The sequence below is a fragment of the Nyctereutes procyonoides genome, unplaced genomic scaffold, assembly GCF_905146905.1.
Source record: "Nyctereutes procyonoides isolate TBG_1078 unplaced genomic scaffold, NYPRO_anot_genome, whole genome shotgun sequence".
In the NCBI taxonomy this organism is placed as follows: Eukaryota; Metazoa; Chordata; class Mammalia; order Carnivora; family Canidae; genus Nyctereutes; species Nyctereutes procyonoides.
Window position 1 is genome coordinate 63,506,772 of NW_026575051.1, and position 24,448 is coordinate 63,531,219.

Here is a 24,448-nt window from a genome sequence, read left to right on the forward strand (position 1 = left end):
TGATCTAGACGAGTGATTGTGATGGGGTGCCTGCTATAAATGGACTCTGCATCATTGTTTCTCTGAATTAGAGGATTCCTTGCTGAAGGCACAAGACCATTGAAGGAAGTAAAGCATCTGGTTTGTTTTGTAATGAGAAGCAGGAATGCAAGGTCCACGCTCTTAATAATAAACAAACAGGACATTGTATGCCATCATCACAGGATGTCCTTCCTTCAGCAGAGGGACTGAGTGGGGCTGGAGGAAAAGCCGGACAGGGCGTAGCGCGAGCCCCACTAATTACTGCCTCCGTCTGCCCTCCGCTTGCAGTGATCAGTTCAACATTCCCTGGAACCGGGAACCGATTAATGCTCTGCGCTTTGCTCACACGCTCCTCCGCGGAAGTCTGGCTGCGGGTTTGGGGCGGACACACACACACACACACACACACACACACACACACACAGCAAAGGCCAAGACTCTTTAAATCTGTAGGATCACAACTTGTCCCTAGGTCCCTATTGATTACTAAGCGGTCGGAAGAGGCAAGTTAGTTCTGCCCAGCCAGATCTGAAAGTACTTCGGTCAGCAGCAGACTGGGAAGCGGAGGACTATTTGGGGGGGATGGATGGATGGGGGGATGGATGGATGGGGGGATGGATGGATGGATGGATGGGGGGGATGGATGGATGGGGGGGGCTTGAGACCGCTCCCTTTTCACTACGAGGAGTGCAAACAGAATTCCGCACGCTCTCTTCGGGTCCGTCTTGTGTGTCCCTCCCAGTGCCGAGGTGAGCTGAAGCTCTCCCCCCACCGCCACCCATAAAAAAAAAAAAAATCAGGTCACTTTGAGGTCTCCCTCGTTTTAAGGAATGCACAGGGCGCGGGGGGCCCGTGGAGCGCCCGCGGAGCGCCCGGGCAGGGAGGAGGGCGGGAATCGACGCCGCCCGAGCCCGCGTGGGGGCTAAGCGCGCTCGGAGGGGGGAAGTCAGAAGATTCCAGGGAAATGTTGAGACTCGCGCGCGCGGAGGGGAGGCGGCCGGGGCGGGCGCGCGGGGGGAAAGCCCTGGGCCGGGAGCGGGCGGCGCGGCCCGGGCGCGTTCAGGTGTGGCCACGCCCCCCTCCCGCCGCTGGTGGGAGTGAATCAGACGAATGGGAAATCTGCAGCGGGGAGGGGAGCGGAGCGGCGGGGCTGGTTAACACAGACCGAAAGCGCCGCGGCGGCACTCGGCCCTCCAGTGCAGCGCGGAGGCCGAGCGGGCGCCGCACCTGTGCGCCGCCGAGGTCGGGCGGCCGAGGCCCGGCGGGGAGCGCAGCGCGTCCGCCCGCAGCCCGCGCGGGGGCGCCGACGGGGATGCGCAGCGCGCGGCGGGCGGCGGCGCGGGCCTCGGATGCCGGACCTCTGCTCCGAGCAGCGCGCGGGGACGCCCTCGGTAAGCGGCGCGGCTCGCCCTCGCGCCCCGGGCTCGGCGGGGCGGCTGCGCGGTCGCGGGGACGCCGGGGGCCCGGAGCTGTCAAACTCGCAGCCCACTTTTTCCTCTCCCCTCCGCCCACCGCACCCCTGGGAATCCTTAACCCTTTCCGTTCGAGGCGGCCTGAGGGTCGCTTCATGGAACATTTCCCCCTGCCCAGCCCGCTCCTGCTCCCGCTCCTGCTCCCGCTCCTGCCCCTGCTCCTGCCCCTGCTCCTGCCCCTGCCCCTGCCCCTGCCCCTGCCCCTGCTCCTGCCCTGCTCCTGCCCCTGCCCCTGCCCTGCCCCTGCTCCTGCTCCTGCTCCTGCTCCTACTCCTGCTCCCGCTCCTACTCCTGCCCCTGCCCCTGCTCCCGCTCCTGCTCCTCCTCCGGGTCGGCCGGGTGTTCGAATTTCGCTTTTTTCCCCCTCCCCCCTTTTTTTTCTTTAAAAGATTCTCTTTATCTTAACGTTGACTTGACACCGCGACGGGTTCGCGTTGGAACTTAGTAAAAAAAAAAAAAGAAAGAAAGAAAGAAAAAAAAAAAAAGAAAAGAAAACAGGCAAGTGTGTTTTAAAAGCGTGGCTGGCCTCCGCCTCCTTTTTGGAAGAGCATCCTATTTAGGGGAAGCCTGAGAGGACGGGAAGGAGCCTTCCATCCACCGACCGGGGTGTCTACCTTCGGAGGCGCTCTAACGTGGAAACGAGGCCCGTGTTTCTTTTTTTTTTTTTTTTTCCCCCGCGAACATCGGATGGGAAACCGAGGCAGGAGTCGTTCACCTTCCACCCCCCCCCACCCAACCACCACCACCGCCTTCCCCGGAAAGCCCTGCTCCCGCCTGCGAGGGGTTGGAGGGGGTGCGGGGCATTTGCGGGAAGATCCTTATCAGTGCACAAGTGGCCGCGCAGCCCGTCCCGTGAGCCCTGTGTATTCGCTGCAACTTTAGTTACAGTAAGCCGAGGCCCATCCGCGACTTCTGGGAATTCGTACACTTTCAGATTTAAATGGAAAGTGCTATTTGTAGCTGAGGGCTCCTCAAGGAATTCTCTGCGGGGCAATGCCGTGGACGAGTTCGAGGCTTTGTTTGTGCTTTTGCAATTTGGGGTGAGATGCTCACCACCGGTCCAAGGAAACTGCCAAGGAGTCCCCCCCCCACCCCCTTTAACCTTCACCCTCCCCCCCCTTTTCCCCCCTTTTTCTTTTCTTTTTCTTCCCTTTGCCTGCTCTTTTTCCTGTGCTCCCGAACCATCTCTGAAAGGCTGCAGCTCGCTGGGTGATGCTGGCAGGATGCAACCCTCTGCAGCCTTCCCTGCGAGAGGATGAAAGGGAGCGCGCCGCGGAGGGAGGGGGGCGGCGAGTTGTTTTGAAAGTTGTTTTGCGTTGGGAGCTGGTGGGAAAGTTCAGTCTTCCCCATTTGGGAAAGGCTGGCCGGGTTCCGCTCCTGCCCCACACGCGCTTTCCATTTTTAGCTTCATTCAGAGGCAGACAGAGCTCCTTCCTCTTCCTCTCCTTGTTTGTGACACTCTTCTGAGGCAGCTTTTCCACAGCAATGAGGGTCTGGCGGCCATGACCCCGGGCGCCCTGGGAGCCCTGGGCCTAGGCCGCAGCACCCCGGCCTCCTCCTGCTGTGAGAGGTAAAGCCAGGGATTGCTCCGAGGTGCTGCCTTTTGCTTTGCTTTGCTTTGCTTTGCTTGCTTTTTTGTGCTTTTTTGTGTATGTGTGTGTGCCTCCCCCCCCCCCATGACTTTGCCACACAGTCTTGTCTGTCTGTCTTTCTTTTTTGAGAACTAAGTCAGAGTAGCATTTTAAAACCCTGCTCCCTCAAGCCAAGTCTCCTTTACGCGGCTTTCGGGCTCTTACTCAACTGTACCAAGCGCTCTGCATCTGCTTTTAAAGGCCTCAGCCTCTACTGTATTAGTCATAGCCTCTCCGACGGCCAGAGCCACGGGACAATGGGGATTAAAGGCCTTCTCCCCCCCACCCCCCCTTTCTCTCTCTCTCGCAGGCTGCCCCGAAGTGTAGCTCCAGTGCTGTGAGGTCTCCCCGGTTGAGCGACGGGACCATGAAAATGGACATGGAGGACGCAGACATGACTCTGTGGACAGAGGCCGAGTTCGAAGAGAAGTGTACCTACATTGTGAACGACCACCCCTGGGACTGCGGCGCCGACGGAGGGGCCTCGGTGCAGGCAGAGGCATCCCTCCCCAGGAACCTGCTCTTCAAATACGGCCCGAGCAGCAAAGAGGTAGGCGCCTGCTCTCTTGCCCAAGCAGACTGGCACCTGACGCAGCTCACGCAGCTCTGCCTACTGCTTGCCACCCCCCCCCACCCCAGGGTCTGCGAAGGAGCAGTAAATAACTGATGACTTAATGCGCTCCTGCTCGGCCTTCTGGGTTCCTCCAGCCCCCCACTGTCCCATCCTAATTAGGACACGGTTCAGTCTTGCTGGCAAGTTGACACATCTTGGCAGGGCCCCACTGCAGCACGAGGCGGCCAGGACACGGTCAGCGGCCTTCGAGCAAAAGCCACTGTCCACCCTGGACTTGCTGCTCCTCGTCCTCCAGTGGTACCATAGCTTGGGAGGGGGAAAAAAAAACTTTCTTAGGAAAAAAAAAAAAACTGGTTCGTGTTTCTTTTGTCTCCTTTTGGTCATTAGGTGGCTTTATTCTTTTTAATGAGCCGGCTTTATGAGCTGGGTTTCTAAAATTATGCTCAAAACCTTGACGTGTTTATGAACTGAAGTGATGGTAAAAACCGAGAAGGGGTTCGTGTAAAAGTGTCCTCTGTCCGGATGACTTCAGAGCTAACCACTGTTTATCTGCGGCAGCTCCTTTGCTCTGGCTGGGCTGGCAGGCCGATTCCTTATTGGCCTCTGAAGTGGGTACACTCTTTGTTGTTTCAAAGGGGCTGGAAACCCAAACTTGGAAGGAGCAAAGGATTTGTGTTTACCCTTTTATATAACGATTATAGCGAGGCGTGATGTTTAGCTGTGAAATAACTCGCAGAACCACCTCTGGTGAGAATTGAGCCACTGCAGTCAGTCCTCACTAGACTACAGCTGAGCTTGAGGGGATCGACACCCCCCGCCCCCCCCCAACAGACTTCCCACCACCACAACAACCGGAGGGTCACTGTCATTTCTGTGGCTGCCTCCAGAAAGAAGGGATTCCTTGCTGTAGAAATCCACCACTGGATCCTGGGACTGTTCCCTGGAGCCCTATCAGATCACTTTTCCTCCTTCCCCAAGGAACGGTATTTTGAGGAGTCGGGGGAGCCTGTTGGGGAAACACTTGATCTCTTTCCTGTTTGTGTGTCTGAGTTCAGGGATTTTGGTGAGGGGGAGACACAGCTGTCTAAAATTAACTAGAAGCAACTCTGCTTTGAGTTTCATTAAAGCTTAATTTTTCCCCCTCCCCCTTGGTGGAAGAAATAGAGGCAGATTTTATAAAAAGCAATATTTAAATTGGAGTTGTACGTGAACGTTACCAAAACTTAACCCCAGAGGTCGGCCTTAATTATACCTCTTTCTGAGAATAACCCTCCTTTCAATAGAAAGCCTCATAATATGTGGCCAGTGGAATCAATGTGGGATTTGTTTGGCTAGTTAAGCTGTGGCTTTAAAAGGTGTAGTGTGTTTTTTTCCCATATCTCATTTGACCAAATATTGGTCTGTTCCCAGGGTTCAGTTTATGCCGTGTTGCCCTGTCCTGCCCAGTGCACTGAAGTCAAGACCTCTGTTCTGTGGGTCATCTTTGCCTTTTAATTCTATAACGTTCTTATCCTCCGTTCAGCTCTTCGCTTGTTTTTCGATTTCCATCATTCTACTTAAAAATCATAGCTAAATAAAGGAATGCCCTCAGATCATTAGTGCAAGGCTCAGAACGATAGCTACTTGCCCGAGATGTGTTAGTGAGCAGCCAGCCCCAGCCGCGACTAGAAGCAAAGTTCTGACTTCCCCAGCCAGTGCTTGATTATGCTGCACTGGCCCCTCTTGGTGTCACTGTGGTTTTATTTATCGTCTTTACATCTTTCAGACTGATCCTTTATTAAGCTTGTTTGGTTTGTTGTTTTTTTTTTTTTCCTCTGAACTTCTAACTTCCTATTTTGGTATGTTCACACAGTGTCTGTATCCCTAAAAAGGATCCTCCAACATTAACCTAATAAGAGATCAGGGTCCTCCTGTACTATTGTCCCATATTGTATTTAACTGAAACACTTGAAAATAATACAGCTCCAGTTCCTAATCATCAAAGTAACCAGGAAGCCAACTCAAATGTCATGCTGTCTCACACTTAACTCTGGAATTTGTACCTACTCTTCTTTCTCCTTCCTTTCTGCACTTTGGGAAAGGACAGCTCCCTTACGGCGGTGAGAGAGGCACGTGGCATTGAGCCACTGAGGGTGTGATACCTGCAAGCCAGTTCTGGGACGGAAACCTTCAGAATGGATGAAATGTTTACACTGACATTATTCAGTTAGTTCTTTCAGTCCCGCCAGCCATAGAAGGGGGGGGAGCCTTTCTACGTGGGGTTTTTATCTCCCTGATTTATCTTGCCCTTCTTTATATGTTTTCATTTAAGTAACAGAAGATGTTACACTGTGTGCTGTTGTGCTGACATACTTGGGGATTTTTTTTTTTAACAAGACCATTTTTCATTATGAATTTGTGCTATGTGTCAGCACCTTTTTTTTTTTCTTTTGGTTTTAAAAACAAAACATACGAACCAAATTTCTGATCTTGACCCTCGGTTTTAGATTTGGTTTAGAATCATTCTGTACCTTTAATGAGCCTGTTCTTACTTCCTATTTCCAGAACTCAGACCAAATATAGACATACTATTCAAAACTTTTAAGACTTTTTTTTAACTGATGGGTTATTCTTTTAGGGGGATTTTCCCCTTGTCCTCCTGAAATAATCTTCTGTGAATACATGAATACAGACAGATCAATTTCAACAGTTATATTTTAGAAGCAGTAGCCTGTATCGAGTTTGCTTATGTTCAAGAGGCACAGTGGCTCTGAGTCTGACCTCCCAGTCATGTGGTGATAAACATCAGACCGGTGATGGGGACTCACCGAATGTCTATTTTGATTGAAGTCCATTATTAACTCAAGCCATCTGTAAAAAGTATCTCTCTGTAACCTGCAATTCCCTCTTCTTTCTGCTGCTTTTTATTTGTGAGACAATGTAACAAGGCATTACCATGTTTCCTTTAATATAAAGCTAACTAAGGAGGGAATCTTCCAAAAACCTCTCCATCCATCCCACCCCACTCCCTTTTTTAAAAAAAATGAAGTGAATTACAAGCTGAAGTCTTCGTCCACTACAGAGTTCTAGTCATCTCAATGCAAATGTCCTTGTATTCAAAATAGAATTTTAATTGAATAAGTCATTCTTATGGGGGGGGTGGATTCGGGGAGGGGAAGAGATAGCTAGTAATTAAAATCGCATCTTCATGTAATTTAGGGTGAGGATGCTCATACCACATTTAAACCCGAGTAATGTTCCTGCTTAAAGCCCACTGCTGTGTGTGTGTGTGCATTTGTCTATTCCCTAAAGGAGGAATTGCTTCAAAACAACAACAACAACAAAACCCAAAAAACCAAGTTCATATTCTCCTTGATATCAGACTTTCAGCAACCCCCATCCTAAGTTGTGAAATCTTCGTTTTGTACAGTGAAAAACAAGCCCTTTTTTTTTTTTTTTTTTTTGGTCTGGAAACTTCAGACATCAGGGTGTGTTCTCTAACTGAGGCCACTGACTAGAGACAGATCTGCCCAAGCAGTGGAAGCACTGGCTCCCAGCATCATGCGTCGCAGGGAAGAGCTTGATCAAGGGGCAGCAAGAGAGGAGGCGAGGAAGGGTGGAGGCCAGGGTCTTCTCCCAGATAAGCTTCTGGAAGGCACACAGACAGCAGCCTGCCCCTGGTAATAATTCTTTAGGACCCTGGTCAGTTCCTGAGTAGGTTTTTTTGGTTTTTCTTTTCTTGGGCTTAGGGGAACACATTCTTAATTAGTCTGTTTAGCACTGTGAAATCCAACGCACACATCAGGTTCCTCTGTATCACGTGCTTCTCCCGGGATAGAATGTTGTTGGTTAAGATTCACATCTGGACCTTTCTGGGGCAAGAGGGGAGAATATGACTTGGTCTTCCACTTCCCATTAAAAACAAGCTTGGTTCCTATTCCCCCTCCACAGTTACCTACCCGAGCACTGTAATCTTAGAATTGCAGCCTGTATGTCCTTTTTTGAATAATGTCTCAGACGTGGATTTGAGATGAAGGTATTAAAAGTGCTGGGCTGGGAATGGATAGGCATGGTGTATAAGCTATACAATTCCTTCCAACCTTGAAATTCTATTATCTTGTGTCTCTGTTCATCCACTTGTGTGAGTTTATGTGTTCCCTATAGCTCGTGTATAATAGAGCTTAAAATAATAGGGCTCTGTCCCGCTTGTAAAGATAATCTAATACCGAGGCTCTTTGGCTTTTTTTTTTTTTTTTTAATTACAAAATGCTCACCACAATAAGTGTAGGTTCTTTTATTTGTTTGGGGCTTAAGGATTCTCATAGACTTCTCTTCCACCACAGACCCTCCTCTTTTTAATTGTTCTCCTGTCTTGCTTGCTTAATTGCATTTGTAAGGTTAGAGATGGCAAGTACTGTCTTCCAGCTTCCTCAGCGATTTACTTTATAGTTGTACTCAAATTGGTGCTGGGTGATATGTCTTCTGCAAATTCTTTTGTAGGAATAAGATCCTAGTCGGTTTCTTTTTGGCCATAAGAAAACTTGATGTGTTTTCTTAGTGTAAGATTGATAGATGAGAACCGAGAGGCCCATTGGTTTTTTTCTTTAAAAAAAAAAAAGAGCAATTCGGAAGGAAAAAAACCTGACCTCAATGTAATGCTACTTGTTGGTAATCAAGCTCTGACTCCTAAGACACTGTCTGCAAGAGACTATAATTTAAAACAAAGTTGATGAACCAGTTGAGTACCTTTCTTTAAATTACTGCTTTAAAGTGGATATGTTGAAAATATCAACTGCTAATTATTGGCTCACCAACAAATGACATTATTTGTTTTTCCTGTTTGTCATTTTGATATTATGGAATAATCTCTCGAATGTGAATGCCAAATGCTTTGCGTGTCATACAAGTCAATTCCATGAATTTTTCAAATTAATTAGGTTCATTAATGTATCATCAATAATGATCCTCTGCATAAGTTAAGTCTACTTAAGCTTTCGTATGTATTTTTATCTCAAGACTGCTCTGAGGTACTCCTGTCCCCAGTAGTTTTACTGCCAACAAATATCAGTAACGATGAACCGTATTGAAAGGGCACATAAATGTAAATGAAGGCAGAGGAGGAGGATGAGATGAACATCTGCTTTTTTCAGCTCTCTGCCAGAAATTCATAAAGTACCAAAAATAACACTGTAGCTCACAACCTTGTTTCAACTTGTGTTAAGTGTAGGAAATTTTCTTTCTTTCTTTTTTTTTTTTTTTCTTTTTTTCTGTCTTTCCAGTCTGGGTATGCTCTATTGGCTTGTATATTGAATATTAAATTGTTTTTTAAAAAAATCATTGGCTGATAAGAAATGTAAATGAGAAAGACTGGACTGTTAGAACCACGGAGATGTGCTTATTCCATATCCATTTAAACAGGTTTAAGCTCTTGAGGAGATTTATCGAGGTATCAGTGTATCTCACACCTAAAATCTGAGATTCCGCTGTTGGACTGCATGTATTGATGCATGTATTTGGACCTACACAGTTACGCTGGAGCCACCGGGTTTAGTAAAACCTGGAAGTGAATATTCTTTTCCCTCCCCTCTTGGTCCATTTCAATAAGGTATTCATTAAGTAATTTGTAGGAGGTTTTAGACAAGAAAAAAAAAATAATAAAAATGGGAAAGTGACTGAATAAAAACCAGCATGAAACTGTAACTGCAGAATGTTGCACAGACTATCTACAGAGGAGTTCTTTTGAATAGTGATGAATTGCTTCCTGATTCGTGGTTGGTGATTTTTTTCACTCCCTTAAAGAAATTTACGATCAAGGAGGAACTGGCATAGTTAACATGTTTCTTTAGCAAGGCCTTAGTGTGATACATCCAGTCTGAGAAGGTCATTTCCTCAGCTCTTAGAACCCACAGCTCTCAGAACCCACAGCTCTCCTCAATATAAATTCCATTTCAAAGGACGACTTTTGACCACTGTTGAGTAGAAGATGCTAGAGGAGAATAAAGTTACTTGAAAGATCTTACTTCTATTAAAGAGAATTTATAAGTTATGAAAACACACACACACACAAACCTCATCTGGAATGAAAAAAAATATATATAATGTGTTTTGCTTCTGGTTCCCTAGGCCTTTGTAGAACAACCGAAGAGCATTATTTTGGTTTCTGAGGTTAAAACTATTTTATTCCCCTCAAGCATGCAGTGTTTATGGTTTGAAGAGAAGGAGAAATAAGAAACTAGGAGCAGGCTGAAATAGTTTAATCTTGACCGTCTACTTCTGTAGTACCTGATTCTAAAATCCGATAAAACACTCTGGTTACCCTCTCTGTTCTTCTAGTATGAAAAGTAATCATAAACATGAAAAAGTCACCAGAGAATAATCCTTTAGACTATTTTAATGCTTGGTTGGGTATTTGCTTATGATCTGGGAGCTAGCTTAGAAGATGGCTTCCCCCTCTGATGAAGCTTGTTGTTAAAATTATGTAGGCACCATTGATAACTGCTCTCCCTATCATAATTTTGTCATTGTTGGTTGTACTACCACTTGACAATTCAACGCAATAAAAACGTTGGTTAATATTTTACAGTTGAAGTAATTATTTCATGTTATTCCCTTTAGGTTATTGGAGTAGTGAGTAAAGAATACATACCAAAGGGAACACGTTTTGGACCCCTAATAGGTGAAATCTACACCAATGATACTGTTCCCAAGAATGCCAACAGGAAATACTTTTGGCGGGTAAGTAGGGGAAAGTTCTTTCAGACTCCTTAAGAATTAAGGGGAAAAAAATGGAGTCAGAATTGCTGGGTCACTTCCTTTTTCAAACTGTACTGGGTCTTAACCACAAGTCTTCAGGGCCCCTGTGGACACAGGGAATTGTTAGCAAATGTGACTGAAGCTGGTTAATTGTTTGGCTCTAGAAATGCAGCCTGTAGGTGATTAGGGATGGAGATATGGACTATATGTGAATCTTAATTTTTGCAATTCATTAGAGCTTTGTGATGAAAGGAAACAGTTTGCTGCTTGCTTCAAGGGTAGGTTCATTTGCATTTCTCTGCAAGGAAGTAGTAATGAGTCACCAAGCCTTAGATTTCACCCCTTCTTGATTTCTTGCTGAGTTAACTTTAATTGAATGGAAGAGTAATCGTAAATGAATTAGCTTGAAAATAAGCTAAATAAATGCCGTTAAGGAAGGATGGGTGGAAGATGCCACCAGAGGAAGGGAGATGACTGGGACTGTTTTTGCGCCTGCCTCCTAAAACTATTGGGTTTGACGGTATGTAGATTACCCCCGTAGCATACGGGAAATGCTTACAATCTTGTGAGAGCATAAAAGTCTGGCCTAAACAATTTCCTTCAGAATATCAGGACTAGAAAGGACCTTAAAGATGCAGGTGCAGTTTTTGAGTAAAAAAACCCTGGATTAGCAGGGAACAGAGACCAAATTGGACTGCTTTCCATCTTCCCATAGATCTCTCTCTAGGATATTGTCTCTTTCTCAATTAGAAAATAAAGATACGCTTACTAAATTTAAAAGTAATTTTTTAATACATAACTTGCATAAAACGTACAGGACGACCAAGAAGCATTATTTGAACTCTTTTAAGAACCAGCTGCATGGTAACAACCAAACCTGGATTATACTTCTTTTGGCCGATATTTACCCAGGATGCTTATATCTTTTGGGGAAGTATCTCTGAAAGACTTCTGTTTGGGGATCATTCAGAGATTGTTCCACAGAAACAGGTTTTTTTTTTGTTTTTTTTTTTTTTTAAATCCGGGAAGTTTTGTGTTTTTCGAAATTCATTTTTACCATTTTCCAGACAAGACAGAGCACTAAGAATGGTTCACTAAGAATTGTGTGCTCACAATTTTTATTTAAGAATCACACATGCCTGAAATATATTAACTTTGTGACTTCTAATGGGCAAAATGTCAGTGAGTGCATTTTTGCCTTTATTGCCAATAAAGCCTTCTCAGAAGTGAGCCACAGAAGTGTGTGACTCTTGGGAGTCAAAAGTCTGAATTAACACCATCCAGGATAAGAATTAAGGCATGATCATTTTTTAAAGAGGCAAGAAATACGTTAAGAACCTCCTATCTCTGTCCCGGGTTCCCTAGTCACTAAAGATTCATCGTTAAGTAACCAAAATGCTCTTCTTGGGAGGATTTATATGGATCAATCTTTCACATACAAAGGATATTGTAGGAGAAAAGTCCCCACATGTTGTTAAAGGCGTCCTGAGTTTGCTGGCAGGAATATGAACATCTGTTGTAAGGAAAGAAAAAGTTTCATGCAAATTACACAGTCCAAGAAGAGTAGGGATGTTCCAGTTGAGAAACCAGTGACATTTCTTGTAACTGTACTGTGAGTCAGCACATTTTTAATCTTCCTGATAATACACGGCAGTGTAGTGAGGTGAGAAGGAGCAGCGTTCGTTTGACGTCTGCGTTATTTTATTTTCGCGTGCGTGTGTACATATGACTTCATGGGACAGAGGATACAGTAAATCGTAGTCCATGGAAGGCTGACTGGAATCCCATACCGGTAGCTTTAGAAAGCAGTCTCCGCCCAGTGAAGAGTGCAGAACGATGGAACCCCATGTTCCTGGAAGTTTGCACATCAGAGTAAACAAACTTGAAAACCCCTCTTGATAGCAGAATTCACCCGGCCTTGTTCCATTTTCTCTTAACAAAACACACCGCAAAAGCTCTCACAAGCTGCTTTGATGAAGCCACATGTATTTCCCCCTTCACAATTTACAGGAAGTTACTCTTAAAAGAAAGTGATTCTGGTGTTTACTGCCCGTGTTAAAGGGACAGAGTTCCTTTTTGTTTCTGATAACGTTTGAGTGAAATACAGACGCGATTTGTAGACTTAATCATAGTCAGTATGGGACTAGGAACAAAGCCGTGACCTGCTGTCGGGTCAGAGCAAACCTTCTGCTCCGAACTTCTGCTCCCTACTACTTGAAGACTACGGGTTGCAGATAACCAGGTATTGGTCGTACACGGATAAGGAGATTTCTTAGGTCTGAAGAGAACGTGGTACGCCTTACAAAAAGACGGAGAGCGAGAGGGAAAGGGCATGTGGAAGGGTAAGGAGTTCGCTTAGAAAGGAGTTTCAGCAGCAAGGATGTAGGTTCGTAAGTTTTCCTGTTCTTACCTCTGCCTTTTTACCAAAGAGCCTGCGTGCATCTGCTAACCAGAAGCGGTATTACCGTGGGGCCGACTCTGAATTCTTCAGGATGCCTTGCCTTTAAAGACCAGCACAGTTTCTTCCTGTTCTTTTTTTCGGGAAACACATGCCCGGCGCTCCGAGGCTGGTGTTTCTTAGCCAGCCACCTTACAGATCAGGGGGCTCCCTCTCCCCTCCTTGGGCTTGAGAGAAAAGTGCAAGGCTGAACGTGTTTATCAAGAGGAAAAGTGACTTCTCAGTAGACTGTCAAATCCTGGCTTCTGTCCCGGTGTTCGCTTTGTTATGGCAGGTGAAGTTCACCTTTGCCCCACCCAGTGTTTCCACAAAAAGGCAGGGTTCCAAGTATTCATATGAACAAGTGTTGCTTCTGGACTTGGAGGCTTGGGGGTGGAGGATGTTTGCATAGTTGAAGCCTTGGGCGGGGGTGTAGGAAACGGCAAGTACAGAGGCCAGAGAAGAAGTTGAGAGACTCAGTTTGACGTATTCGGTTGGCCTGGTCTTCTACCCGGTGACTCAAAGCATTCAAAGTCAGCATAATCGGAACCCAAGTCAGTCGCTTCGCCCATTTGCCGGTCACGGCGGTAGCAAAAGTCGTACTCTCTGGTGGTTTGAGCCGGCCGGGGCAGCTCCTTAAATGAAATGTCGTGTTTCGTTCTTCTGTCATTTTTCCCCAAACACGAAAAGATGATAAAACTGAAATGGAAAAGGTAACTGACAAAAGTGCGCCTTACCTGTTTCCGTCCTTATTTCTGCTGATTCAAGACCGCTCTGGCTACCCGGTTGCATCCTTTGTCCCAAGTGGGCAGCAGGGGAATGAGAACTCCGTGTTCATTCTCACAGGGGCCGGGGGAAGCTTTCCACTGCTTTGGGGCTGCCTTTGGTTTTCACACGGCTGTCTTTTCATTTGGGCAGATCTATTCCAGAGGGGAGCTTCTCCACTTCATCGATGGCTTTAATGAGGAGAAAAGCAACTGGATGCGCTATGTGAATCCGGCGCACTCTGCCCGGGAGCAAAACCTGGCTGCGTGTCAGAACGGGATGAACATCTACTTCTACACCATTAAGCCCATCCCTGCCAACCAGGAGCTTCTTGTGTGGTATTGTCGGGACTTTGCAGAGAGGCTTCACTACCCTTATCCCGGAGAGCTGACAATGATGAGTCTCAGTAAGTGGATTACAGAACAACAACAACAAAAAATTAAAAATGCCAGTAATGTCAGTTCTGCCCCTATGAGCTAATGACATGTTGTTTAATTATATGGCTTCGTTTGTTAAGCCAAGTAGGTGGCTTAAACAAGGGACTAGGAAAAGGGGAAAAAAATTTTTTTGTAGTCCCTGTTCCCCAGTATGAAACCTGATCATGTAACGTGGTAAAAGCTATTTTGAGTGTTTAATTCCGAGAGTTACAGGAAGAAATAGATGTCTAATTCTAATCTTTCCAAAAGGGGGCAGGTCGGAGTATAAAGGGGATTGGTCCTGACATGCCTAGTATGCAAGGTATAGCCCTCGTTTGTGGTGATTTGTCCGTGCTTACAACGTGTGTTGGAATATCGTAGAGATGAACATTTGGCTGTCAGTGTATGGGCTGATGTAGAACACATCGGATTGTTTCTAGAAAGACTCACAGCTATAATTTTTTTTTTTTTTTTTTATGATAGTCACAGAGAGAGAGAGAGAGAGGCAGAGACACAGGCAGAGGGAGAAGCAGGCTCCATGCACCGGGAGCCCGACGTGGGATTCGATCCCGGGTCTCCAGGATCGCGCCCTGGGCCAAAGGCAGGCGCCAAACCACTGCGCCACCCAGGGATCCCCACAGCTATAATTTTTAAAATATTATTCTAAATGGAGGGACGCCTGGGTGGCTCAGCGGTTGAGCATCTGCCTTCAGCTCAGGGTGTGATCCCTGAGTCCCGGGATCGAGTCCCTCCTCGGGCTCCCTGCGAGGAGCCTGCTTCTCCCTCTGCCTGCGGCTCTGCCTCGCTCTCTCTGGGCCTCTCAGGAATAAATAAATAATGTCTTTCAAAAAAAATTCTAAATGGATAGCTCAAAGATTTTCTATATCTTAGCTTCCTTCTTCATGTGAATAACCTAATTATCTAATCTCCTGATCGGTATTATGGTAGCCACCTCTCACTTTAACAAATTCTCAGTTCCTTAGGTTTATAAGCTTTTACTTTTTTATTTGCCTAAAGTTACTGTCACTACCCTTATACAAAGGGTTACCTCATTTTAGTCATTCTCAAGTGACCTCTAGGAACAATTTAAGAATTACCATAAAACTCCAATCTGTTGTAATTATGGTTGTGTGTTCTTGGTTAGACTGGTATGTTTTAAGGAAGTTTTTTAAAAATTTGATCCTCTTGGGTTAAACGTTTTGGCATCTAAGTTTTTGTAACCTTTTTGTTTTGGTACGATTTCAAACTCAAGGAAGAGCTGCGAAAATAGTACAAAGAATTCCCAGGACCCTTTACTCAGGTTCACCAATTCCTGATAATGCACTCTGATTTGCTTTACCTGAAGGCCCGATTGTTCTGGTTCACATTGCCACCTTTGAAACATTTGGCGTGAATGTTCATTTTAACATTAGTTAGAATTTTGACTTCAACTTTAGGACCAGTTAACAAACTCCTTACCTGCCCTGGTCAGGATAAGCCAACTCTGGAGCTAGCTGGTGCTCACCCCACACTGTCTAGTTTATCTGATCTCCCTCCCTATGATCTCAGTACTGTATTTATTTGCAGTTTTCTGAAAAGCTTATGAATCTCCTTCACAGGATCACCTTTTAAGTTTGCATCATGGTTCTCTCTCTCTCTCTCTCTCTTTCACACACACACACACACACACACACACACACACACACACACACACACTTTGGGTTCGCCTTTGAGCTTCAGGAAGAGGTCTTGAAATAACTGGAAACAAGCCAGCTTCCAACAGGAGCATGAGGGGTGAATCAGGTCCTGACCAGAGGTGTCAGTCTTTTTCCCTCATGTCTCTTCTGAGCTCCCAAGAGTCTGTCGTTTGCACTGAGCATCCCAGGAACCCCAGGAACCATTCAACTGTTTCGGCATCTGCACATGCCAGGCCCACCTCACAGGGCCCAATGGTAAAAGGCAGCTTCTGTTTTAGCAGAGCCTCTCACAGGAAGATGTGCTTCCTCCTGACTTTCTCAGCATGGCAAGTCCCTTCTTGAGGGTCTCCTTACACTTCTTGAACTTAATCATTCGGGTATTCAGAGACAGGCCTAGGTGGTGTTTTGTTTTGTTTTCCAAACAGTAACTCCATTTGAAGTGACCCCCCCATCCCCGTCCCCCCAGTGACTTTGCACCAATCCCGAAGAAGCTTTTTCACATACATCCTTCACCCGGTGTAGTTTCAAAGGCCCTGCATTTTTATTCCCCCGAAGAAAGGTTTTGCACAGTATTTAAGATTCAAGTGCTTATTCTTTGTTCAGAGCAGAGTCCATGGATACCGTGAAATGACACTTTAGTTCCCACAAACACCCCTTTTTTATTTATGCAGAATTTTTTCCTAAATGCTGGTTTATCAGGTATCCTTTCCTTGTCCAGCATTCATGGTAAAGCAAGAGAGTGAACAATAACCAGTCACATTAAGCCAAGACTCCTGCTGCCGATTGTGAAACCAGTTGTCTTAGGTGTGGTAACCGATGATTGAGCCTCTGATCAGGAAAATTTCCACTCTTTCATCAGGCCTAATAGGTAGATTGTGTCTTCAAATAAGTTGTGTTGGGTTTCCATGCTTCAAGCACAACAGAGGTCTGTGCCAGAATCTCCGTGGGGACTTTAAGTGGCAGTGATGGTTCAATTGGTAGAATTTTGAGAAGAGATTCGAATTAGACTGAGAGGTTAAAAAAAAAAAAAAAAAAGTAGCCAGAAATCACAAGTTGGCGGGTTTAAAAAAAAAAAAAAAAAACAAAAGGAGTAGAAACTATTAAATTTAACTCTTATCCCTCCCAAGTTTTTTGGTATTTTTTTCCCTATGTATCTAACCTACCCATCTAGAAAACAGTTGACCAAATTATAGACTTCTAAATGTTAATCTGCTTTCTCAGTTTCAGTTGAAAACAGACTTTGTTTTGCCTACTGCAGAACTTCTAGGTTCTTTCTTGTAGTCTTGGGGGTTCTTATTATAGATCGAAAATGTGAGTCGGCATAATTAAGCCATTCAGAGCCTTCAGAAGCAGTTCACTCTTGAAATGACTCCGTCCGCCTACAGCCATTTAAGATTTAAGAACAAAAACAGATCTTGATTTTCTTCTTCATGTTAACTCAAGCTGCTGCTGAGTGGGAGAGTCAGAAATGACACCAGCTCTACTGATTACTCAGCTGCTGAAGGATGATTTTTTAAAATGTACCTTCACATAGACTCCACGACTTCCACCTTAGAACATGTTAGGGGGCTAACGTTTCCCTCTGGACATCGTTTTGGAGGGAGACAGACATTTATTTCTGTGGAGGCGTAAGCCGTACCGAGCATTCATTGTGGATTTGCGATATGCTGGGCCCTGTGTGCTAAGTATTTTGCATGGAAAATTATAGATTCTGACTTTCCTGTTTGCTGGCCCAATCATTAGCGTTGTTTTAATAACCGAATTATTAAGGTGTGCCTGGTGAGAACACCTGACTAAATAGGAGGGACGGTGCTACTGATGCACGTGCACTTCTTGCCTATGGCTTTGCTCTGTTGAATTTTAGAACCAAGAGAGTTTTGAGGCCGCTGGAAAAATTGATGAGTCTGAGGGAGAATTTGCCGCATGAAAATGGTGAAGTTTCTTTCTGATGTTCATTTTATGACAGGACCATCTTTTTTTTTTTTTTTTTTTTTTTTTTCCCCTAATGTGCGCCCAAATGGGTGCCTCCGGATTGTTCTTTTTCACCTCCATAGAATTCCTTCCTGTGGCTGTGAGATGCCTCGCCTATCAGTTTCCCGACTTAGTTGTCTCTCTTCCTTTACCATTTCAGCTTTAAAAAACAAAAGTGACAATTTGAACTTCCTGCCTGCTGGGCCTCACTGAAAGACTGATATTGGCCCGATAAGGGGTTATTTATTTTGGTTTAGTGGCTTCAGAAATCCCTCTCCCTCGACAAGCCTTCCATCACGGCCCCCATCAGCATCTTCCCTGATAGTGTCTTGGCTGTGTTTATTCTGGGGCTGCTGGCTCACCCGGGGGGGAACTGATAACAGCTAGCAGGAGATAACATTCTCCGAGAGCCTCTCAAACTGGAATCGAATCCCTCAAGCCTGTCAGCCCAGAGAATGGATTTGAAGAGTTCAGAATCTGGACTTCCACAGAGTTCATTTCTAGACCTATCAGATATCAAGCCTGGAGTGCTTTCTCAGTGAAATCAAACGGAAGCTTTCTTTTTGCGGGGGTGGGGAGGGTGGGGGGGTGACCTAACGAATGATGCTTTTACAGAGGCTTCAGCATGGTCCCCCAGACCTGTCCCCTTCCCATGCCGAGGCCAAGAGCTCTCCCCTGCCTCCCAAGGCATCCGCACACATGGATGGCTCATGCCTCCAACCCCCTCCTCCTCCTCTTCCTCCTCCTCCTCCTCCTCGTGGGGCAGCCGTTCCGTTGGGAGTGATTGCCCTCTGATAACCAGAGCTCCAGGGAAGCAGCATCTGTTTTACTTTTGATTTCCAGGGAAGTCTGAGTGGGGAGTTTTTGGCGTTCTCTGCTCTGATTGGTCTTTCCCCAAAGGCATCGTGTGCTCTGTGTGCTCGGAGGGGCAGGGCTGGTGATGGCCTGGAGAGTCTGGAACTGTCCTCAACTGCTGCTGTTCCTAAGTAGTGCATTTACCGAGTAATAATATAGAATAAATGCTTTCATCTTAGCTGCCTGTTTTCTTTGGTGCTCTAAGTAATTGGACTGGCTCGGGAAGTGCCTGTTGTGGTTTGGCAGAGATGAGTATGTCACGCCTTGTGATTCCAGGGGACAGCGTTGCTGGGAGCCTGGTCAGACCAGAACAGAGAGCCTCGGTGCCATTCTTGTGTTGTCAGCAACCCCATCGGAAGGGGTGGCATCCACATCGCTAGTCTATCTGGCACAGGCAGTTTGAAGAGGGTTTTATCAAATTCATATTAAACAAGAATGGAGGCGAAAACTGATGACTGCTCGTTACTTGAAATGAGTCTTAATCTTTCACATCTCGTTCGCAGGGTGTGCTGATTTCCTTTCGGTGTACTGCGAACATCAGAATGACTTTTATTAACCTCTGACACCCCCACCCCAGGATTTTTCCACCCCATTTCAGTGGAGGCTCCCCCTGCTCTAGCTTGAACAGCACTTTTCCATCATACGTCGCTTTTTACCGGTAGAAACCTCTTCGCTGGAGACGTTGCCGCTTTCCCCGTTTGGCCCAGAAGGAAATGGAGCGAGCGGGCCCCGAGCCCTCTAGAAGGACAGGGCGCGGAGACGCCAGGTGGCTGTCGCTTGCGGCCCGGAGAGAGGGCAGCTTTGGCAGTTTGAGTCGAGTTCTCTGGAGCCCTTGGAGTAACCGTCCTTTCTTTTGTTGCAGCACAAGCCCAGAGCCATCCGAAGCAGCCCAGCGCCGAGAAGAATGACCTGTGCCCCAGGAACGCCCCAAAGCGAGAGTACAGCGTCAAAGAGATCCTCAAGTTGGACTCCCACCCCCCCAAAGGGAAGGACTGCTACCGCTCCAACATTTCACCCTTCGCCGCCGAGAAGGACGCGGACGGCAGCCCCGAGATGCCCTTCTACCCCCGGGCCGTCTACCCGAGCCGGGTCCCTCTGCCCGAGGACTTTCTGAAAGCCTACGGGGTGGAGAGGCCCACCTACATCACCCGCTCGCCCCTGCCGTCCTCCACCACCCCGAGCCCCTCGGCGAGAAGCAGCCCCGACCAGAGCCTCCAGAGCTGCAGCCCGCACAGCAGCCCCGGCGACACCGTGTCGCCCCTGGCGCCCTGCGCCCCCGACCACCGGGACCACCGGGACCACCGGGACCACCGGGACCACCGGGACTCGTTCGCCTACTTGAACGCCCCCTACGGGCCCGAGGGCCTGGGCGCCTACCCCGGGTACGCGCCGGGCCCGCACCTGCCGCCCGCCTTCATCCCCTCCTACAACGCCCACTACCCCAAGTTCCTCCTGCCCCCCTACGGCGTCGGCTGCCCCGGCCTGGGCGGCGTGGGCGGCGTGGGCGGCCTGAGCCTCTTCCCGCGGCTGTACCCGGTGTACGGCAGCCTCCTGGGCGGCGGCGGCGGCGGCGGCGGTGTTGGCGGCGGCGGCGGCGGCGGCCTCCCGCACCCCCTGCTCGGCCCGGCCTCGCTGCCCGGCTCGCTGCCCTCGGACGCGGCGCGCAGGCCGCTGCAGCCCGACCACGCGCGCCAGGTGCTCATCCCCGCGCCGCACAGTGCCTTCTCCCTGCCCGCCGCGGCCGCCAGCATGAAGGACCGGGCCAGCAGCCCCGCCAGCGGCTCGCCCACCGCCGGCACGGCCGCCTCGGCGGAGCACGTGGTGCAGCCCCACGCTACCTCAGCGGCGCTGGCGGCCCCGGGCGGCGACGAAGCCGTGAATCTCATGAAAAGCAAAAGAAACATGACGGGCTACAAGACCCTGCCCTACCCCCTCAAGAAGCAGAACGGCAAGATCAAGTACGAGTGCAACGTGTGCGCCAAGACGTTCGGGCAGCTCTCCAACCTCAAGGTAGGGCCCCGGCGGCCGGCCCACGCACCTGGCCCACGCACCTGCGGGGGCGCCTGCGGCGGCACCTGCGGCGGCGCTGGGTCCGCGCATGCGCGCCCGTGGGCCGCTGGCTCCGGCACCTGCGGCGGCGCTGGGTCCGCGCATGCGCGCCCGTGTGGGCTGGGCGCCTCTGCGACCGTGGGAGCCCCGGCCGGGACCAGTCCGTGGGGGGGTGGGGGTGGCGGGGGGATGGGGGAGGTGTCCCTTTGCTTTTTTAATATTTTTTAAAGATTTTATTTATTCATGAGACAGAGAGGGGTTGGGGGGGTGTCACTGCTTTTTTGAATTTTTTAAAGATTTTATTTATTTATTCATGAGACCCAGAGAGAGGGGATGGGGAGGTGTCACTTTGCTTTTATATTTTTTTTAAGATTTTATTTATTTATTCATGAGACCGAGAAAGGGGGGGGTGGGGGAGGTGTCACTTTGCTTTTTTGTTTTTTTAAGGTTTTATTTATTTATTTATTTATTTATTTATTTATTTATTTATTTATTTATTTATGAGACAGAGGGGGAAATGGGAGAGGTGTCAGTTTGCTTTGTTTTTTAAATATTTTGTTTATTTATTTATTCATTCATTCATTCATGAGACACACAGAGAGAGAGAGAGAGAGAGAGAGAGAGAGGCAGGGACATAGAGGGAGAAGCAGGCTCCTGCAGGGAGCCCGATGCGGGACTCGATCCCGCGACCCCAGGGTCACGCCCTGGGCTCCCTCTCCCAGGCAGGCCCTAAGCCGCTGTGCCACCCGGGCGTCCCGTCACTTGGCTTTTGTGCCGTTTCCTCCTGTGCCACCTGGGGCCAGTGACTTCCCCGCCAAACCATCCTCTGGATGCTGCAAATGGGGGTTTGGGCTAGAAGAGCAAGTGGAAAGTGCCGCTGGCCTGTGGCTTGTGCTCCTTTCGCTCAAACAAAGCAAAGCGTCCCGAAACGCACGGGGGCTCTATTAGTTACTTCTGAGCTTTGTCGGGGGGCGAGGGGGGGCTGTGTTAAGGTGCCCGTGCCATCGGTGCCCGGGCCTTTGAGCGGGAATGCCAGGGCTCCCCAGCCCCGGCGCAGGCCTGACGCGAGCCTTCCTTCCAGGTCCACCTCAGAGTGCACAGCGGAGAGCGGCCTTTCAAATGCCAGACTTGCAACAAGGGCTTCACTCAGCTCGCCCACCTGCAGAAACACTACCTGGTACACACGGGAGAGAAGCCACATGAATGCCAGGTGGGCAGGGTTCGCCGTCGAATTCCACCCTTTGTAGAAAATGTCTGGGGAGCGGGCCCCGCGGGTCCTATCGCCCGTGGGTGAACCAGCGCAGGAGCCCGGCTGGCCACGGGCCTGGCACCCCCGTATCTGCGATGTGCAGAGGCGGTGACCCAGCCAGCTTCCAGTGGGTGGAAGATGGCAGAGGAAGTAGCCGCCTCCTCGCGCGCAGCGTGCCCACAGCTCCCTGTTTGCCTAATGCCACACCATGGGTGCCACAGGGAGGCTGCTCGCCCCGCAGGTTGCTGGGCGTTGGTATGTAAGCTCGCCCTTCCCACTGGCACCTAACTCTTAATCTTCTGGTCTTCCCGTCTCTGCCCTCTTCCCCACGCTGTAGGTTTGCCACAAGCGATTTAGCAGCACCAGCAATCTCAAGACCCACCTGCGACTCCACTCTGGAGAGAAACCTTACCAGTGCAAGGTGTGCCCTGCCAAGTTCACCCAGTTTGTGCACCTGAAACTCCACAAGCGCCTACACACCCGGGAGCGGCCCCACAAGTGTGCCCATTGCCACAAGAGCTACATCCATCTCTGCAGCCTCAAGGTCCACCTGAAGGGGAACTGTCCTGTGGCCCCAGCCACGGGGATGCCCTTGGAGGATCTGACCCGGATCAACGAAGAAATCGAGAAGTTTGACATTAGTGACAATGCCGACCGGCTGGAGGACATGGAGGACATCGATGTGACCTCTGTGGTGGAGAAGGAAATTCTGGCTGTGGTCAGAAAAGAGAAAGAAGAAACTGGCCTGAAAGTGTCTTTGCAAAGAAACATGGGGAATGGACTCCTCTCAGGGTGTAGCCTTTATGAGTCATCAGACCCATCCCTCATGAAGTTGGCTCACAGCAACCCACTACCTCTGGGGCCTGTAAAGGTCAAACAGGAAACAGTTGAACCAATGGATCCTTAAGATTTTCAGAAAACAAAAAGTGTTTTGTCTTGTTTTGTTTCTTAACTTATGACTTGGCAAGTCAGGGTGCCTGTAGCAAATGCTTGTACATAATTCCAGTTCTGCAAAGCTCTCCTGACAGCAGATGGTTTCCCCTCACCTCTCTGGAATTAAAGAAGGAACTCCAAAGTTACTGAAATCTCAGGGCATAAATGAGAAAAAGACAATATATATACATATTATATATACTTATTTACACCCCCATCTATATATTTGAACCTGTGTATTTTGAATATTTGTGTGGATATGTTTGCATAGCCTTCCCATTGCTAAGACTATTGCCTAGCCATAATTATTTTTTCAATGATAATCCTTCGTAATTTATTATACAATTTATCGTTCAAAAAGCAATAATTAAAAAAGTTTACAATGACTGGAAAAATTCCTTGTAATTTGAGTTATAAATGTTATAGTTTTGTCTTGTGGCCATTCTTTGTAGATAATTTCTGCACATCTGTTTAAGTACCTGCAATTTAGTAAACAAATACATTACTTCGGTTGACCTCCCTCTGTAATAATGGTTTGAAAATGAGGTTTGGTATTGCCAAAGTTAGACAGTTGATGTGTTAACTCATAAGATCTGTCATTTGAACAGCATTGTGTAATGGGGGGAATGTGTGCAGTTACCCAATAATAACTTCAGTAGAAGAATTAAGAAAGGGAATCTTGTGTGTTTCTGTAGATAGTTCCGAGTCTTTTCCCCCTTGCCAAGGATTTATCAGAAAGGAGACAGGAAGGCTTCGCCAACCCGTCTTCCTCTCCAAAAAAGCAGGGTCACCCCATCCCAAAGCATGTGACCATTCGGCGTGGTCACGTGACCTTTCCATCCCAATGTATTATCTGACAATGTGAATAAGACAAAAATGCCATGTTTAAAACCACCGCAAAATTTTCCCAAAGCACAGGTGGTTTTGTATGTGTGAGGTTTGGGGGCTTGAGTCTGGGTGTTGTTTTGTTATTGGGATTTTTTGTTGTTGTTATGTCAAAATTGCACAAACATGGTGCTCTACCAGGAAGGATTTGAGGTAGATAGGCTCAGGCCACGCTTTAAAAACAAAACAAAAACAAAAAAAAAAAAATGAGAAACGGGTATTCTTGTTGTCTTAGGGTAAAAGCAGGCAATGCACATTCCCATCCCCAACACATCAATTGTATTTTTTTTCTGTAAAACCCAGATTTTCCTCAGTATTTGTGTTTTTACATTTTATGGTTAATTTAATTAAAGATGAAAGGGCATTGCAAAGCTGTTCAACAACAATTACCTCATTGAGTGTGTCCAGTAGTGCAGGAAGTGATGTCTTATCTAATGATTCGCTACTCTAGAGGAGAAACCAAGTGTGCTCCCGAAAGATAGAATGTGTGCCGTCTGTCTTTTCCTCTGCTAAGCCCAAAGATGACAAGTCAGCATTCAAGGTGTAGCGAAGAGTGATGTATATTTATAAATCTATTTATACCACTATACCATGTGTATATATAATATATTTATAACCACTTAAATTGTGAGCCAAACCATGTAAAAGAACCTACTTTTTCCTAAGGGCAAAAAAGGAAAAAACCATCCTTTCTGAGGCTTTGCTTAACACTTGACCTCACAATCACATTGGTGAGCTTGGGCACCCCTTTGCTATTATTGTAAGAGACCCCAAAACCTTGG

At 47.6% G+C, this 24,448-nt stretch overlaps 1 protein-coding gene across 1 annotated transcript; it reads left to right on the forward strand.

Moving 5' to 3' along the window:
• Window positions 1–1,176: 1,176 nt before the first annotated feature.
• Window positions 1,177–23,204, forward strand: PRDM1 (PR/SET domain 1). The gene is made up of 7 exons (XM_055330219.1): window positions 1,177–1,412; window positions 3,435–3,674; window positions 10,293–10,412; window positions 13,786–14,038; window positions 19,413–20,560; window positions 21,681–21,809; window positions 22,186–23,204. The coding sequence occupies exons 1-7, from the start codon at window positions 1,371–1,373 to the stop codon at window positions 22,753–22,755; spliced, it is 2,502 nt and encodes an 833-aa protein (XP_055186194.1). The 5' UTR covers window positions 1,177–1,370; the 3' UTR covers window positions 22,756–23,204.
• Window positions 23,205–24,448: the final 1,244 nt, after the last annotated feature.